Here is an 18,471-nt window from a genome sequence, read left to right as displayed (position 1 = left end):
GCATGAACATTTTCCACCCGTCTGCGGTTGACTGCTCCACTTTCTGGACTGTGAAAGCAACACCACCTTTAAAGTTCATACGATCATCCCTCCATTCATTACTCGACAAAGCAAAGTCCTGGCGTAGTATATCTCGTTTCAGTAAATCATCACTGACTTCTTTCACTGATCGCGCGCCATCATAAGGAATACCCAACCCGTGGTTCGGCCCCTGCAAACGCCAATCCGTCTTCGGGTTTATTTCGAATTCATTGCAAATACGTTCGTAGGCCCGTCTATCGTACGGGTTGTTTGTTGCGCCCCACACTTTGTCCTGTGGGAGGGGGGCGCTGTTCTCTTTAAGGATACGTCTGACCTGGTAGTACACGTGGAACTTGAACACAGACTGACTCAGCGGTCCACGCCGAGTGTCGGCCAATGTCACACCACACCCCGTTGTAGCGCACCACACGGCAAAGTTGAATTGATTCTGCCAGAACTGCATAGGGTTGTTGAACCAAGCGTGGACTGACTCAATGTTAGTCACCGAAAGCTTATACTTATCGAACACATCTAAAAGCTGGGCATTGAAATACAACTCAGGAGCAACCACGATCTTCATGGGGGAGAAATCTACATCCAGTTTAGGGTAAAACACACCAGGGGAATACATTTTAAAACTATTATATAATGAGCATATATACTCTAACATGTACATAACACTTCCAGGAATAACGAGCGGTGAGGCCGTTCAGCTGACGCACGCGATCGATAACACGTCAGGTCAACTCGAAGTCGCACTCTGCGATATCACCTACCTACCGCAATGGACTAACATCAACATCAGCAACAATAAGCTGTTCGTCAGTGGAACTCGCAGTCAAATAACTGACGGCTACTACAGCGTGTGCTCTCTAAACGACGAGGTCTTCAAACCCCTGGGAGCCGAACTCAAGATGAACGACTCAAACGGCACAGTGGTGTTAATCAACAACGGAAGAACCTCATTGAGGCTAGGCCGACCATTAGCGAGGATACTCGGTATGTCTCCTGACGAGATAAAACCAACAACAACCGTCACAGGCACGAAGTTACCCGATCTAGTACCGTACCGAGAGCTGTACATTCATCTCGATCAGGTGAGCACAACGTACAACATTCAAGGAGGTCACCCTTCCACTATACTGAGAGCAGTGCCGGTGAAAACTGAGAAATTCAACGACGGTAGAACCGAGTCGTTTTCACCACGGCAGTATAAGAGATTAACCCAGGGCAACATACCTGAGCTGACAATATCGGTGTTAGATATAAATCATAATCCTGTAAATATAGGATACCTCAGCTTAACACTTCATGTAACATGACCAGCGCACAAGGGCCCGGAGTGAAAAAATGCGTCAATATCGGGATCTCCGACCTCGGAGACACACGCGGTTTCGACGCTCCCGGAGTAGATGGTAAATCGTATGCCTTGCAACTGAAAAACAACATTTACAAACGCGTTGAAATCCCCTCCGGTGGAACCCTAAGTGATATGATAGATACCACAAGAGCAACAGTCAACACTAAGTACGCCCTTGTCAACACCGGTGATAATAATTGGGTAATATACCCATCGTTCGGGGGTAAACTGTTCGACTTAGACGATGTTGAGAGCACTACCGTCGTCAAAAACAAACCATATATACTCGTCTTCACCGAAGATGACAAGTGGGTGTTGTTACCCGATAACGACGACTGGTTTCTCAATATTAGACTCGTCTCCCCTTACGTGTTCACGGATAACAAAGACAACCACCTAAACAAAGTCGTGAACAATGGAATCCTGCTCGTGGCTTACGTCCCAACTCAGAGACGTAGCGTAGTCGTCAGCCCCGTCAACAATATAGCAGCCCACATGCTATCGAGTAAACCGGCCATACAAAACGTGCAAGTGCAGTTGGTGTCTGAATTCGAAGGCGTGACCAAGATACTAGAGAGTCTACCGGCAAACTCAACACTGTTCATCAAAGTCTACCTAGGGGAACCATCGGTGAATGATGTCGAGATCGTGAAGGGGATCAAACTCGGGTGGGTGAAACGACACCAGTTTCAAGTTTGCAATGTTTACGTGCGGACGGGTGTCGACTCCAAGACCAGTCTGCAGGGGGTCAACGTGATCGTGGAAAATAAGATATCACTAACCAATATCTTCCTGCCTGACAACATACACTTCATAGGTATGAAGTTAACCCATGAATTATTATCAGAAAACCAGTTGGAAATTATATCGTAATAGTATAATAATGACCAGTCATCGTCCCAACACTACGCTTAACGACCTAGGAGACACGGAGGGATTCGATCAGCCTGGTGAGGAAGATGAATTATACATCCTGCACTTCAAAGACAACGTGTACAGACGGGTGTCGTTATCAGATTTAAAAGAGCCTGAATGGCTGATCAACTTAACACTCACCTCACCTTATATCACATTAACCGAACATGGGACTGTCGCTAAGATTAGGAACAACGGCATCTGGGCCGGGGATTTCATTCCGGATAGTGTATCCATAGGAACTACTAATACCGAAAAAAATAGGTTAAGGAGTGAAGTAAAAAATAAATTAACATTTAGCAATTATCCTGCTAACTTAAGGCCTGATATATACACCCCTTTCACACTCATCATAGAAGTCTTATTTACGTTTTTACAACATGAAAACATCTCAAGAGTACACCAAATTTTACCCGGGGTGTCAATACACTGGTTTGACGAACACACAAGAAAATATTGTCGTATTGTTATACAACAGGATACCCACGGGGGTCCTATAAACCGCTTAATAAACCTCAGTGGGGTTTTTATTACAACAGGAAATTCTATTAGCCTCTCACCTATTACCCTGACTAGTAATCTAGACCTTATAGACTTCAAATTAATTGATAGAATATTAACTGAACCCCAATTAAAATATCTTTCAAAATATACATTATAGGATGGGTCTGTACCCAGTCGTAGAGGAAGTAGCGAAGACGCTGGAAACCGTAGATGGGTTCCGCTTGAGGCAGTTATGTGATGTGAAACGTCAACTAGAACAAGACCGTGACACGCGGAAAGCACTATGTAAAAAGTACAATAGAGCTTTCAATATCGTGGACGGGGTTGACACTACCCTTATGGCAACCAGCATGGGACTAGGGGCGGCAGGTGTTGGATTGTTAGCTACCATCGTGGCTGCACCTATAGTGCTAGGTATTGAAATAACGGCTGGGGTGACAGGGTTGGTAGGGTTGGCGCTTAAGTTAGTATCACGCAGACTTAATCGTAAGGCATTGAAACACGACGAGATCAGGGTTCTGGCCGAAGCAAAGCTGAACACAGTGAGTGAGCGAATTTCCACGGCACTCTCTGACAGTAAGATCTCAGAAGAGGAGTTTCGTTCAATCCTATCTGAACTCAAAAAATATAACGGAATGAAACAAGATATTCGGTCCAAGTCTCGTAAGTCTGCTATCAGCGAGGACGAGAAAAAAAAGTACATAGAACAGGGGATACAAAAAGCCCAGCAAGCCTTTATTATGAACACCAAAGAGATCGTAGGCGGTTCACGTTAAACTGTTTCATCGATATAAACATGACATAGGCACAGACGTTAAGTAGTAGGGGCCACCGATCCTATATGGTCAGTCAAAACTTACAACATAGATAAAGTGGATATGAAAGCCGACGAACCTAACTTGTACTACTTGAGAGATGGGCCGGGTAGGGGATTTGTAAGAGAAGAATTATTGATCGTACCGTACGGCACAGTGTTACCTCCTACCAAGGCACAGTAATTACCGCCAACTTTTTTGTAGTAGGGGTAATAGTAGCAAGAGCTAAGGGGCCCACCAACGCCTTATTTACTAAATAAGGCTTTGTAGAGACATTTCTTGAAAGTGAGCCAGAACTATCATTCCCTATACTACTCTAGGAATGCCACAACTTGAATGAGATGGGATATGTGCATGCGACAGTAAATCATAGTAAGGAATTTGTGAATGCAGAGAATGGTGGGTGCATAAATAAAACTGAGAGTACGTGGAGAGTGGTGAAAGCGTCCCTGCCCAGGTATGGAACTGCGAAAGGATTGTTTGATAGTTCATCGTGAGGTAAAAATATTTACGTTGTTTTGATGATCCTTTTGTTACCTTTCTTACATTTATCCGCCGTGCGTTTACACACACACACACACACACCCCAAAAAAAACAAACAAACAAACAAAAAAAAAAAAAAACAAAAAAAAAAACAAAAAAAAAAAAAAACCATGCATACTTTAAAATGATTGAAATTGAAAAGAAAGAATGGTGTTCAGGATTCGGATGAATTTAATGCAAGCGGAGGTTTGTTCTTGTAATGTAAGTGAAGCGTTTTGATATTAGACATCAAATAAACTTACCTCTTTTTGTTTATTAGGAATAGAAAAGAAATGATAGGTAATATGTAAAAATAATGTAGGGGGGCACCTGCCCCCCTAAAACCCCCCATTCTGTTGAAATATGAGATTGCAAAAAAATCATACATTCGGTTAGCACTGGGAAATTGTATCGTGATCTTAAAAAATGAATAAACACTGCAATTGACAATACCATGACATAATACTGATCCTAAAATAACGTTGAGGAATGAAGGTCTTGAGCTGTTTCTCGATTATAACCCAAATGTAATTTAATAGGTCACACAAGGCCATAAAAGAGCGGCAGTTAATCGCCGGTGTAAACAAAAAATGGCGTCAGCGTTAGTGCTCGCTTCGATGTAAATATGGCTTCTGCGCATGCGTCACGTACACTTCCGGGGACCCGTAAAGTGCAGTTTACCCGGCGATTGTAGTGTATCAAAACATGTGTTGTTGATTCGGAGATTGTTTTAGACATTATATCTACGGAATTGCAAAGTAATATTAAGAACTACTCACTTAGACGTGTTCCCGGAAGTGATATTAACTACACTATATCCGTTTAAAGTAATGTCACGTCTTGTTTGTATATTAAATCGCATTGTTCTTGCTCTAACGTTCGTCGTCTTCTACTTTGTGTGTCACCGGAAGTAGAATGACGTCACATTGCATACTCTCGTTCTAAAACAGTTGGAGACATAACAGACTCAGCGTAAGTCGAAGTTTTTTTAGCAGGGGTATTATTTCGTACAAAAATTATAGTTACATAGGTATTTTTAAGGAGTCTTACAGTTGAATCAAAAGAACTACAGTGCAGCAATCTGGGCATTGCCTTTGCGCACCTTAGTCATCGTTTGAGGATAAAAAATAATAGAAATTGCAGAAATAATATTTTTTTCTGGAATGCAGTAACGGACATACCGTTAACCCTCTGGATGCCACAGGGACATATATGTCCTTCCTCTACATACCTCACTTGGAAGTCCAATAAAATTCTAAATATACCACGCATATACAAATACTTCACAATTTTGAATTCTGCGGAAAATTCCCAGTTTCTTGATACCATCCACTATTATCTCAGACCAAGCTAAAGTGCTTAAAATCGCCTTTCAAAATAGGCTTCATCGTAAATGTCGCCATTTTTCAAACTGTACAAAATCGAGATTCACAACGTTATTTGTAGTATGTTTTGAAATGTGAAAATCGGATAATTACTGGGAGTAATGAATTTCAAAAATAGCATATTAATGATCAATGATATCAAGTTTTCATGTAACCAGTAATGGTAATTCTGAAACGTCACCGATGTACCCAGAATCGGTTGGGATGTTTTCGAAAATACGCTTACGCGAACGCCGAAGTGCCCTTTCCGCCATATTGGATAGTGTTTACAAAATCACGTTTCGAGAAGGCCAGTATTGAGACGCCTATTGCATCATGTATACTTCATAGTTAGCTGCGACAAATGCATCATTGAATTCCCCACACATCTAAGAATCAAATTACAGAAGGTCTTTGTCACCATTACCAACTATCTAGACAAAACGAAACGAAATATACTTTGTATGAAAACGAACGCAGTGCTCGAAAGACAGCGCTTGACTGAAATGTAAACAAAGAAAAATTCCAATTTTACACTGCGTAGGATTTTCGGAAATTTTCCAACATTCAGCAGCCTAATCATTGCTTACAATGGCTCAATACGCTTAGTATATTCAGGGGAAGAGCATCGTAGCAAGAAAGAGCAAATTGAAAACAGATACAATGAAAGCATTTGGTAATTCATAAGAAACTGTCAAACTTTTAGTGCAACGTGACGCCATGACTGACGCAAAATCACGCAGAACGACAACGGTACTTATAGGCATTTACATTTACAATGTAAACGACAAGAACATATAACAACACACGGATAGTCAGAATAATTCTGATTACTTACCTCTCATATTTATATACAAAAGATCCCTGAATCAAGCAAAAAGTCCTCGCAAATTCCTGTTGACCCTTCTCTGCGAAGCCGCCATTTTGAAAGAAATCGGTCATCGGTAGTGATGTCACACGTCAATATTGTTGCACATATTAGGCAATTTCTTTGAGGTGAAGGTCGGTTGAACAAGAGTAAACACAATGCCCATACCATTCCTATTGCACTTTTAGTATTGTGATGTATATTTTGCGCATCGTTCCGATATTTTTTCATGAAACTGATTTCAGTATGTACATATATCCATGTTCAACACCATATCATGTGTGGATATAAGGTATGCGTTTTTATTCTTTGAAAGCTTTTGATTGTTTGAATAATACTTGCATGGGAAATTGACTCAGTATGTGTACTATACCACATTTTAAGCCTCTACACAAGTGTTGGAAGATCACACGTAGCCATTACTGCAACATGTGCTTTAGTTCCCGTGATGTGCAATATGCATATGAACAGGTTAATAAACAGCGATTTAATTCCAGCTTAGATGTAAGACGGATAATATTAATGAAAATGATTTGTACATTTTATGAAATGTAGGGCACACATACTACTATTTAAAGGAATTGTCTTGTTCATTGTATTGGTTTTTGTCGTTTTATAGACAAAACTATTATGAATATTAATTGACCAGGTGCGACTTTGTCAAAACGTTTCATGATTCATTATCATTGTTTTTCGATAATAAAGTCAATTCAAATGCGATTAAAATATATCTGATGGCAGAATGTCTAACTCAAACAATATTTATACGGAAATTGTTAAAAATATATACATCAGGTCAAGTCTTAATTTCGACAAGCATTACGTCCATTTTCTAATACTTCTTTACTGAAAAAGCGATCTTTCTGTACCTTTCATACTTATGAAGGGAATTGATTTCATAATCATGAGAAGAAAAGTCTTTTTCCTAAATGAATACTCAATGAATATTCAGGTGTTGTGAAATTTTCATTTAAGCTAACTTGATGGTAGGCAGGTGCGCGTGTTGCTCACAATAAGATATGTAGTAAAACCGTGTAACTGTTGATATATTCAGGACACTATTTCAGTGATAAAACCATTAATTTCACATTTTGGCTAAAAAGTGTTGAATTCTGACACAGAAGCCGATATCTTTTACACATTGAGTGGAAATTAGGTTTAACTTAGATATATACTAATCAGCAACCAGAGTAGTCTTTTTCCGACGTCACAAAATGCACAAAACATGCTGTGACGTCAACTAAAATGTCTCATTATTTTCAGTTATTTCATTACGCTTGGAAATGTGGCTTTAACTCCGTTAATAATGATGGAAAATCAATAAAAATACATATACACAAACAGGAGAATATGGCAATCTAAGAGCTAAAATATGTATCGGATGGGGACATCCAAATCGCTATTGCCTGATTTTTGATGTAGTACACCTGCATCTTTTCTTACAAATTGTGAAACTACCAAAAGGTGTCCTCTCACATTGGGGAACTTTTTTATTGGAATAGTTTGGTTCACTGTGAACAAAACATAATGAAGATATACTGTCCGTATCCACAGCAAATTCTCTCCATGTGATCTGAGTTACACTGACCTAGAGTAAACCATAGCAGAGTTATGCCCCCTTTTATTCATACGTGCATGACCTCTCTGTCGACGTTTGACGTCATAGTAGAAAATCGATTTTGGACATTTATTGTGGGTCATTTTTTATTTTGTGAGCATGACGTTATGCATTAGCACATACATCCATTTCATATACACTTATGTCGTTCAGATATCAAGCTGTATTTTCTTCGCTCAAACTTTCCGTAAAGATGCCAAATTAAAAAAATCGTAGCAGAGTGCTTTTATTGGTGCACGATAAAAAACTGAGAAATTTACTGTTTTTGAACACACACAAAGGTTTTGGACAACATTTAGCAGTGTCTATTTCTCAGATCCAGGACCACGCGAGCGCAAATCTCGCACAACGTTCACTTTTCAAACCTTATGAAAATGTGCGCCTGAAAAAAAACTCGGCATCCAGGGTGTTAAACCAGAAAAAAACTTGAGTTTGCCTTGCAGCTGCCTATCTTTAAACTGAATTGTAATTCATGTAAAAAATAACAAACAACAGAGTAAAATTTCCATTGGCTTTATTATTTGTTATTTTTATTTATTATTTTCTTTTTATCCGTTTTTTATAAATAATTTGAGAAACTGACGGTTGAGGCGGAGCAGAACATCCTGACAACCCCGTTGCTCCACCCCCAACCCGTTACAGCAAGAGGTTCCAAAATTGAATGTACTCCATTCCCTATCCATCTCCCACCACTGATATAGCAAGAGTGTTTTATGTAATAGGAAATGGACACATTATCAGATATATTTATTAATATCTGTGTTTTACTAAACATGTCTTTCACAAACATGAGCCCTATCTGGGAGTGTTGTACATCAGTGTCTTTTAGACAAGGCAAATTTCCTTTTATGAATGGGCCCTTACAAAACAAGCTAAAAGCTGAAAACACACACAATTATGAATATTTCATGATGTGTCCGTTTCTCTATTATACACAACCCTGTAGCTAAATACGGGTTTGGTAATGGGGTATATTCATTGCTACATATAATACTCGACTGTGTAATCAGCTTCCTAGCAGCATCACCCAGATGTTACCATACCATCACTATGATCAGCCCAATGGTAAATTGAAATGATGCATACCAAATGAACACAAATAATAAATAGGCCATATTCTTCTATTATTATTATTCGATATTTGAAAGCACATACATTGTTATGAAAAAAAAAACGTTATTGAATGAATCATTTATGTTTTTCAAAAGTATTAGATCTAATTATTGTTTAATATATGGTCTGATAAAAAACATTTTCTGGTTACTATTACTGGGCGTTTAGTTTGTTCCCAACACACATAAAAGGAGAAAACGGGCCAAATCAACGAATTACACGTCATCAAATTTGCTCAAATGAAGATGCTAACTATATTCAATCAGTGTGATCGTTCAGATCCATGTTTTATGTGTACGATTTCGTGGTAATAGAGAGCTGGCACGAAATAGTAAAGCACATGTCGTTGATGAAAATAGGGTGTGTGACATTGATTGGATATCGCCAATGTAACGATGATTTTCGTGTTTCGAAACTGCTTAAATAACCTTTTCCACCACTGAAAGTAACGATGGCCGTTGTTCTAGTAAGGTAGACTTTGTCAAAGTATCGATGAAAATGCTATGAAAAAACTTCTAACTACCCTTTCTAGGGCTTTCCCATAATAAATGTATGGCGCGTCTCCCTGCACTGAAGACCACCATTCGGTAGTGGTTGCGTGGGTCAGTAGGAGCGTTGCGCAGGAGCGTTAGCGCTGGCGCATCACACCCGGGGAACCAGGCTGGGATGTTCGCTCAATCGGTCCCATGGCGGAGTTTGTTCCTGACGATATCACAAAATTTCATTACTAAGATTTTCTGTTAATCCCACATACCACTAAGTACGTCGTGTGTTCCTGTTGTTGGAGCCACAATGTCGCATTGTCGTGCGTTGGTTAATGTGGACATTTTTTTGCTTGTGTCTTTGTGAGAGCAGCAACGTGACAAAACTACAAACGTCAACGCCACTTCAAGGACGCCATCGTCCATTCATGTTAACTATTAGTCAATTACATATCTACAACAGGTATGGAAACAGCAGGCTTCACCAGCTTTTCAGTTCTGAATGTGTTCACCTCAAGTGCGACAATAAATTGCACAGAACAATATAAAATCAATTCCCATAATTTTGCAAAAGTGAGTAAATCGATGGCGTGTATGAATACATGTTAGCAGCAATGGGTCTGGATTGGACAGTGAAAGGTTTACGTAGGTAGGGCTACTGTGAATGCAAGAGGTGGATACCCTTCGTTTGTCGAAATACACAATCTACCAAGGCTTTTTTACCAGGGATAAGGCGAAAGAGGATATTGTGTGCGGTAAGTCTCAACGTAACATTTTCTTAGTACAAACATCCAATCTAATGCTTATACTGAGGTTTCATATACATTTTCCTAATCAAACCACAGGTCAAAATGATCTTAGCAGGGACAGGGCACTGACGCTGTAAGGTATTTCTCAAATCAATAAAACCTGCCACATAGCACCTTTAAAAGAACTGCATTTTATATGTTCAAATAACAGATAGGAAAAGCACTCTCTCAACCAGCGATATTCATATTATTGTTTACGTAATATTTGTATTGTTGATCACTACAGTCATTGTCAGCACTAATACTTCGCATATTTTATTTCCAATCCATTCAGCAGGTTAATCGATCTCAGCATGGGCACGCATGGACGTTCAATATAACGATCAATAAAACTTCTCACATGTCTCTAGTAAAAGTACTGTACATTTTATGTGTTCCTTGTGGACGAACAGCAGAGATAAAACATTCTCTCTTCCAATGATATTCATACCATTGTTTACGTAACGACAGTACTGATGATTGCTACAATCATTTTTGATCACTAATGGTTCACATACAACGTATTTCCAACTGCATAGATCGATATTTATGACAATGATCACTGGATTGCTTGGTCAAGACTGGTCCTGCCATACAGCAGGATTAAAACTAAACTCACTTTAGTCACACCTAATGGTTAATCGATCGCAAAAGGGACAAGCACTGATAGTGCCATATCACATATTTCAAAACGATGAAATACTGTATCTCTCTAGTAAACGAATTAACGATGTACATTTTGAATGTTTCAAGGCGACCTACAACAGGAACAACACGCCGATTGTCTCTGCTGGAGATATTCATGCAGTTGTTTAAAGATGCATTACTTGTTCCTACAGTCATTTTAAAAGCAAATGCTCCACAGCACCTTGTGGTAGGAGCTAGCTAGACGACTAACGGAATCAGATGGTCAGGCTCGCTGACCTCGTTGATACATGTCATCATATCCCATTGGCGTGGATCAATGCTCAGGCTGTTGATCACTGGTTTGTACAAAAGTGTTTTTACAGAATTAGTACTCACCTGTGTGCTATACAAAAACACATCATAGTCGTTTGAGTATTTGTTTTCATTCGACGTGTGTCGTATTTTCCGGCTCACTCACGTGACGAAAACAAGAAAAGCTACATCATCAATTCGCGAGTGTGCCGAAAAAGGCAGTATGCGCAAATCCATACAGTCGATATCTTAGTTGTCTCGACATAACATCTCTCACCCCACAAAATCCTTCATAATTTATCATTATTCAAGCTCTTTTAACTCGATAAGGATGTGTCGATATTTCGGATATCTCGATGTCATTTCCCATGAATATCGAGACGACGGTGTTCGACTGTATGTGCATATGACGCGTGACATCAGTTTGTTTGGAGTAGGGAGTCAGTAAAGACATTAACATACCCATCACTCTTTCTGTCACAAATATTCGTTGGTTGTCTTGCAACGCAAATGCTGCATATAATTAATCATATTACATGTCCCTTACTCGACAAGGAAGCGGAATTCGGACGAAATGGTTGACTGGTTTTGCATCCCTCGAGGCGCCAGTCATTAATCCTGAAAATGACACACACCTTCAGAAAACATGGAAAGGTGAACCTGTGACCCTTCAGTCTGAACTGAACCTAATTGTGTGGGATCCCGGTGTAATAGATGTGCTGGACATTTAGGTGATCATTTGATGATTTACCTTAGAGTCGTTTTGATTAACTGTGTACATAGACTACATAGACATAATCTACACATGTACACGTTAAAACAGCTGTGTGTCCATATTATCACAACGGTTAGATTTAATACCTGGGGACCGTTTTTTTTATGTATCCCCTATTTGAAACTTCTATACATTCACTCGACCCGTTCTTGTTTCAGGAGGCGGATAGACGGCCCCGACTACACCAGGAGAGGCAAGAACGTCATGAGTAACCCAGGATTATGAGATACTTGTCGCAGTTTGGGCAGTCTACTGGTTTTGTATGTCAAAATCTTAATGTATGTTGAGCTACCACCTGACTGGGAGACTGTCTTAGACAGACGACGTTGCGAAAGAGACGCAGCTGCAGAGAAGCTGTGTACTCACAGAGAAGGAAATATACACGGTTTGGATATCACTTCCACAAAGGAAGCGTGTATTTCCTGTTTTCACTGTTTGCATGGAAACTATCATATCTGGTATCACAAAGAAAGCGTTCATTGCTTGGATACCTTGTCTGTCACAAGGAATAATAAGCAACGTTGATACCGTTACTTTCACAAAGGAAGGATACATATCGTGAAATCTGTGTTTTCACAAAGGAAAATTTATTGTGTGATATCCGTGTTTTCATAACGGTGGAATGTATTGCTTGATACCTTTCGGTTCACTGAGGTAGGATATATCGCTTGGACTATTTGCTGTTGTCACCACTTGGTACGTGGACGTCTCTGTCGCATACAAACATCTACAAACATTGATTCATCTGTTTGAAACATCTGCAAACATTGATTCATCTGTTTGAAAAGCAACCTGAGTTGTGTTCTTTCCCAAAATAATTTTCACAGCAGGATATTGATTTGGATTGAGAATACCAGTCTGTACATTTCTAAGAAGTTGTGGAAGTCAGTTTGGACGAAAAGAGAAAGCTAATATTGGATCAAGATGAGGCTGACAATTACCTGCAACAGAAATAAAGCATTCCTCTGCCTCGCTGTCCTAGCATCAGTCTGGACCGTTCTCTATTTTAACTTGTCTCACACAAACAGGCAAGCTCTCAACAGAACGCCAATGGACTCCAAGGTGCCGATAGGGATTGTTACTGCTGTCGCAGGCGGTGACAAGAAACCAGCTTGGAAAAGTGACTTCCTGTTGAAGTCCGAACTCGTCGGAGCCACGGTCGTCACGAGGTCAGCCACAAACTGGTCTCGTGAAGATGGTACGTGCGACGGAGACGAGCATTACGTGAAGACCGTGCTTCATTCTCCAGCGGGGGACCTGCCCATCTTTGTCCACCCTAAGAAGATTGATGTGTATGTGTCGGGGAACATTATCGACGGCAGGGTGTGGGAACATGACCAAGTCAGAAGATTCCACGACATTGCAAAACAAGATGGAGACATGCAGTTTGTAGATATAGGCGGTAATATTGGCGTTTATGGATTAACCATCGCCAAGCTTGGGCGGACGGTGTTGTTTGTGGAACCCTTATTAAAAAATGTACAGAAATTGTGCAACTCAGTGCGTGCTGGGAAATACTCAGACGTTTATGTAATTCATAACGCTTTGTCGTCGACCAGGTTTAAGGTAGGCTTCGGAACGTATGAGGGAAACGTTGGCGGAACATACGTGAAAAACGCATCGTCATCAGGGGAGACGGCACAGGCTGTGCTGCTCGACGACTTGTTAGAAGTCTTCAAACTTAAGAAAGTCGCCATCAAACTCGACGTCGAGACACATGAAGCGAAGGTTTTACTCGGAGGAGATAAATTTTTCAAATCGGTCGACGTGAGATACCTTCAGCTCGAATGGGGCCCTCACAAGAACGACCCTGATGGAAGGGATATAATCGACTTTTTGACCAGACATTTTATGAAGCCATATCACCCAGCTACTGATCAGCTTCTGGACACCAAGGATTACAGTACATGGCCCGGGGATGTTTTCTGGAAGAAGGCAACGTGATCATTTACGGGCAGACCATTAGCAGTCTAAGTACACTCCACTACAGAGTCTAACAAAACCTTATGGGAGGTCGCGCCAGGTAACCTTTGAGCAATAAGAACACAGCTTACCAAATCGCAAAAGTGCACATTCGCACATACCTTTGGAACTTTTTATCTCGAAAAGGTTCGTACCCGAACGATTCCGAATGCTATTTAGCGTACGCTCGCTTCCGGGTGATGCACACGGCGTACGTACAACAATGACAACCGTGAGTAAACAGTCACTGAAAATAGTGTTTTTAAAAAGGCAATATTCACGGATGTTATCTTGCGGAAATATTAGGTAATAACCAAGTCAACAGAAACAACAAAGCGTATATACTGCAGGTCAAATAACTGTGTTACATGCGGATATTTGGTTGTGGACAGATCTGTGTTGGTGACCTGAATATTTTGAAAGTCCCCCCGATCCCTAAATAGTTGCCTTTGTCTGATTGGTTAAATCTATTTAACAGTCTCGCGTTTGATTGGACGGTTATTGGTCGCTCAAAGGTTACCTGAGGCGACCTTCTACTAGGTTTTGTTAGACTCAGTTGTGGAGTGTAACGAAATACACTGAGACTAAGTTTACTTAGACTGAGACCATTAGATGCGAGTTGCATGTGAATTAGCGTACAATGTATTTTGAATCACGTCACAACAGAAATTAACCATTTTGCGCCGCTGAGGAACCAATATTACTGATCCGTTGGTTGGGTGTGTTTTGAATGATGTGAGGGAGGCAATCTCAGTCAGCAATCTCATGGACGTCAGTATCTGGGAAGTTAATGCATGTTCCTTTACTGAAGTGGACGTAGCTCATTAAAATGTAGAACTTCGGAAAAAAAAAATATGAGTGACACTATCTCTTAAAGCCAAGATGTTTACTCCATTAATCTCTCCGAAAAGATCTGGTCTAAATAATCAGGGTAGAAGCCGACATTTCGATCCATTCTGGTTTAGAATCTGACTTCCATATATTTGCAAAACGATTGTAACCAGGGTGCACTGAGCTTAAAAATTACGGAATAACAACATGTTTTTAGTGCTTGTCGTTTTTGAACACCAATTCATCAACAGGGCAACAAAAGTTCTTAATGTCAGTTTTAGAAAAAGAGAATATAGTGTCCTGTTTAAGTTAATAAGTGAATAAGTGATGTTTAGAATCTCGTGAGCTATGTCCAGCAATGTCAGTGGACCCTGATCTCTGGTAAATCAACAGTCTTTTTTTAAAAACACAAAAATGTGTTGTTGGATAGCCACAACAGCGGTGTGTGAAGTGCATTTCGAATATCCGTGCTGTGATATTACAAAAACCTTACTCACTCACTCACTCACTTTTCGGATGCTGTCCCTGATATTTATGCTAGTTCTTCACCTCATGGGTGAAATACAGTTTGGGTTATACCACAAACATGCATGGGATAAAGGAATACTTAGGAAATTGTTTTCAGATGCTATTAAGTTGCCTCCAAACAACGTTACTGTACAGAGTATCAAGCTCAAACTTTATTGTTGCGAATGTGCTTTATAGTGTTTCACGACTAAGTACCCACCTATAATGCACAAAACATATGCAGCTATCAAACACAGAAATGAGATCCAGATCAGTGTTGGTTATCATCATCCCCACAACTAGAATTCCGAAAATGTTTCCCGCGCGGGGATAGTTTTCATTTCATAACAGCGTTGTTTGCAAATTATTGTTTAAGATGAGCTTCCATCTATCTTCTGCTCCTTTTATCCTGTATGCAGAAAGTTTCATATCGAACGCTTTATCTTGTGCATGCAAAGTTTGATACTGAACGCTTTATCCTGTATATGGAGAGTTTCGCACGAAACGCTCTGTTCTCTACCCTGGTATATATGCGCCGACACTTTAACCACTAGGCTGCGTCACCGCCCCACCTCCACTTCGCCAGGGAGACGCTCGAATATTTGTCATGAAATACTGTTCAAAGTTCTATTCACTCACATTACAGACACCTTTCGATCTCCTTGCTCATAGCTGGCAGGGCGGCGGGTAGCCTGGCGGTTAAAGCGCTCGTACGTCACATCGTAGATCTGGGTTCGATTTCCCACATGGGCACAATGTGTAAAAGCCCATTGCTCACTCACTCAGCTCACCACACTGCCTTCGAAGGCGACTCGCGGGATCACCAGCGTGAGCATCGATCCGGTGGTAGGCTCGCTTATATGACGATCTCGATCATGAAAACCGGGATGGGTGCTTTGTTGTTTAAGGACGCACTCAGACATATTCAAGTCATATGATATCTGTAAATAATTGCTGTCTGTAAATAATCGTGTATGGACCAGACAATACAGTGACCAACAGCATGATCATCGCTCTAAGCAGTCGGGATACGATGACTTGCCTCAACCAAGTCACCGAGCCTGACCACCCGATCCCGTTAAACGCCTCTTACGACAAGCATGACTTGCTCAAGACCAATTCTAACAAGGATCTTCACAAGTGGCGCTTGATGCTCATCACAAATTTGTCTGGTACAGATTCGGTTATTTAACAGACGCCGTGGTAATTGCTTCATGCGGCGTTAAACGACGAGCAGATACATTGGTGTGAATGTTGTCCAATTTGACATGTGGTTTTATGCAATTATACTTTTCCAGCTGGAACATATGTTGTCAGTTTTACAGAAATGTTTAAGATTTGTGCAGAATATAAATATACTAAGGGAAAAAGTAAGGGATCAAATGAAAGCTCGTGTGTCCCTTTATTTTTTTCAAGTTTCTTCACACGCTGTGTGATACAAAGTTTGTGAGGAAACCTGGAAACAAAGGAACACGTGTGCTTTCATATGATCCCTTTTTTTTGTCCCTCAGTATATACATGTATAGAAATTTGCGGCGAAGCGTAGATGTCTATTACACGTGTGCTACGTATCGGATATACGTGGAGAATGAAATAAATACATGTACTATTGATCAGTTGTCTTGTTTTCGTTATATTGTAATACGTACTTATGTGTCCATTTGCAATATGTTGCCACTGAAATTACATCTGTATTCTCACATGGTCTATAGACTTTTAAGAGTAATTCATGTAATTCAGTTGGCTGGGATGGCATGGGGTGATATTTTCAGTCGAGTCGTCATATCATCATACAGTTTGACATCGAATTTCAAAATACGTGAAGCGTCCAGATACGAATTAGAATTGGTCTTCAGTAACCCAGGCGACTTGTGGGATGGTCGCTGAGTTAGTTGACACATTTGGTTTAATTCAAAAGCAAGATGGTAACTCAAGTAAACTCTGCGTAAGGATCTGGGCAAAGCTCGCATAAGCCTAAGATCTCGTAACGTGTCTCGTACCACTCGTACCCCCTATCCTGTTGCCTGTTTCACAAAACTCTCGTAAGCCTTAGATCTCGTAACGTGTTTCGTAGCTCTTGTACCTGGCATACTGTAACATAGGAGGTGCAAATGCTACGTGAAAAGTTCTTAGGCTTACGAGAGTTCTGTGAAACTGGCCCCTGTAACACAAGAAACAGGAATGCTACGACAAAAGTTACGAGATGTTAGACTTAAGAGACCCTTGTGAAACGAGTTCCTGATCTGAATATCCAGGGTAGACGTTGGTGTTTCTATAAATTCTGATTACCTAATCTTACTTCTGTATTTCCGAAAGGACTGCTGCCAGAGCGCTATAACTGCGGTATGACATCGTTGTGAATATTTGCAACATCCGTCGTTTCATAACGTCAATTCACGTGCATCCAAAAGGGCGTGAACTCGAATTTACAACTGTGCTGTGACGCGGTTTTCTGTTCCTAAGACAGACATCATCGAAACGAGGTGATCAGGAATTGGCGTTGCTTCCTTTCTTCCTTCCGAGAACTTTTCGGAGGACACGAAAGCTCTCCAACACCGCAGCCTTCTTCATTATCCAGATTGTCAGAAGGGCTGTGCTCCCGGTGGAGAACCCGGACACTCTCCTGATCAAGAGATCAGGAGGTACCAAACCAAGGACAACGAGGACAATGGGGAGCCTGATGACAGTGTACTTGGGATAGAAGCGAGAGGTCATGCTTTTCCTGAATCTTGCCAATCACGTTTGCTGTCAAAAGGGACAGAAAATTCACCCCCCACCCGTAAGTCCCCACCCAAATGTACTTCGGGTAGACAAATGCTCTCTCTTTAGTATGTATGAAAAAAGGTTACTGGGATGAGTTGTTTTGATTTGTACCCTACAAGGGATATGTACACAGGTACCTTGTGTGTTCACTCATCGTTTTGGTGAATGAGTGAGTGAGTGGTGCTTGGTGGTGTGCGGCTGGGTCAGAGGGCTTTTGAGTAAGTGAAGTTTAACGTTCCGTAAGTGAGTAAGTGAATGAGTCAGTGGACAAGACAGTTGAGTGGGTGAGGTTTAATTAAGGATTGACTGTGTGTTTCTTTCGT

General features: G+C 40.7%; 1 protein-coding gene across 2 annotated transcripts in view; it reads left to right on the top strand.

Annotated features, from left to right (window-relative positions):
* The window catches only part of LOC137290900 (uncharacterized), a 38,162-nt gene extending 21,167 nt beyond the window's left edge, over positions 1-16,995 (top strand). The window contains exons 1-2 of one of the 2 annotated variants that reach the window (XM_067822089.1): positions 12,010-12,041; positions 12,244-16,954. In XM_067822089.1, coding sequence (XP_067678190.1) covers positions 13,010-14,029 — 1,020 coding nt within the window. In that variant the 5' untranslated portion in view covers positions 12,010-12,041; positions 12,244-13,009 and the 3' untranslated portion in view covers positions 14,030-16,954. Of the gene's footprint in view, positions 1-12,009; positions 12,042-12,243 lie in introns of those variants that run through there. The other variant, XM_067822078.1, reaches the window with a different exon arrangement.
* The last annotated feature ends 1,476 nt before the right edge of the window (positions 16,996-18,471 follow it).

Source organism: Haliotis asinina, chromosome 1 (genome assembly GCF_037392515.1).
Source record: "Haliotis asinina isolate JCU_RB_2024 chromosome 1, JCU_Hal_asi_v2, whole genome shotgun sequence".
NCBI lineage: Eukaryota > Metazoa > Mollusca > Gastropoda > Lepetellida > Haliotidae > Haliotis > Haliotis asinina.
The sequence above is the reverse complement of the archived record's forward strand: the minus strand, read 5'-3'. Positions and strand labels throughout refer to the sequence as shown.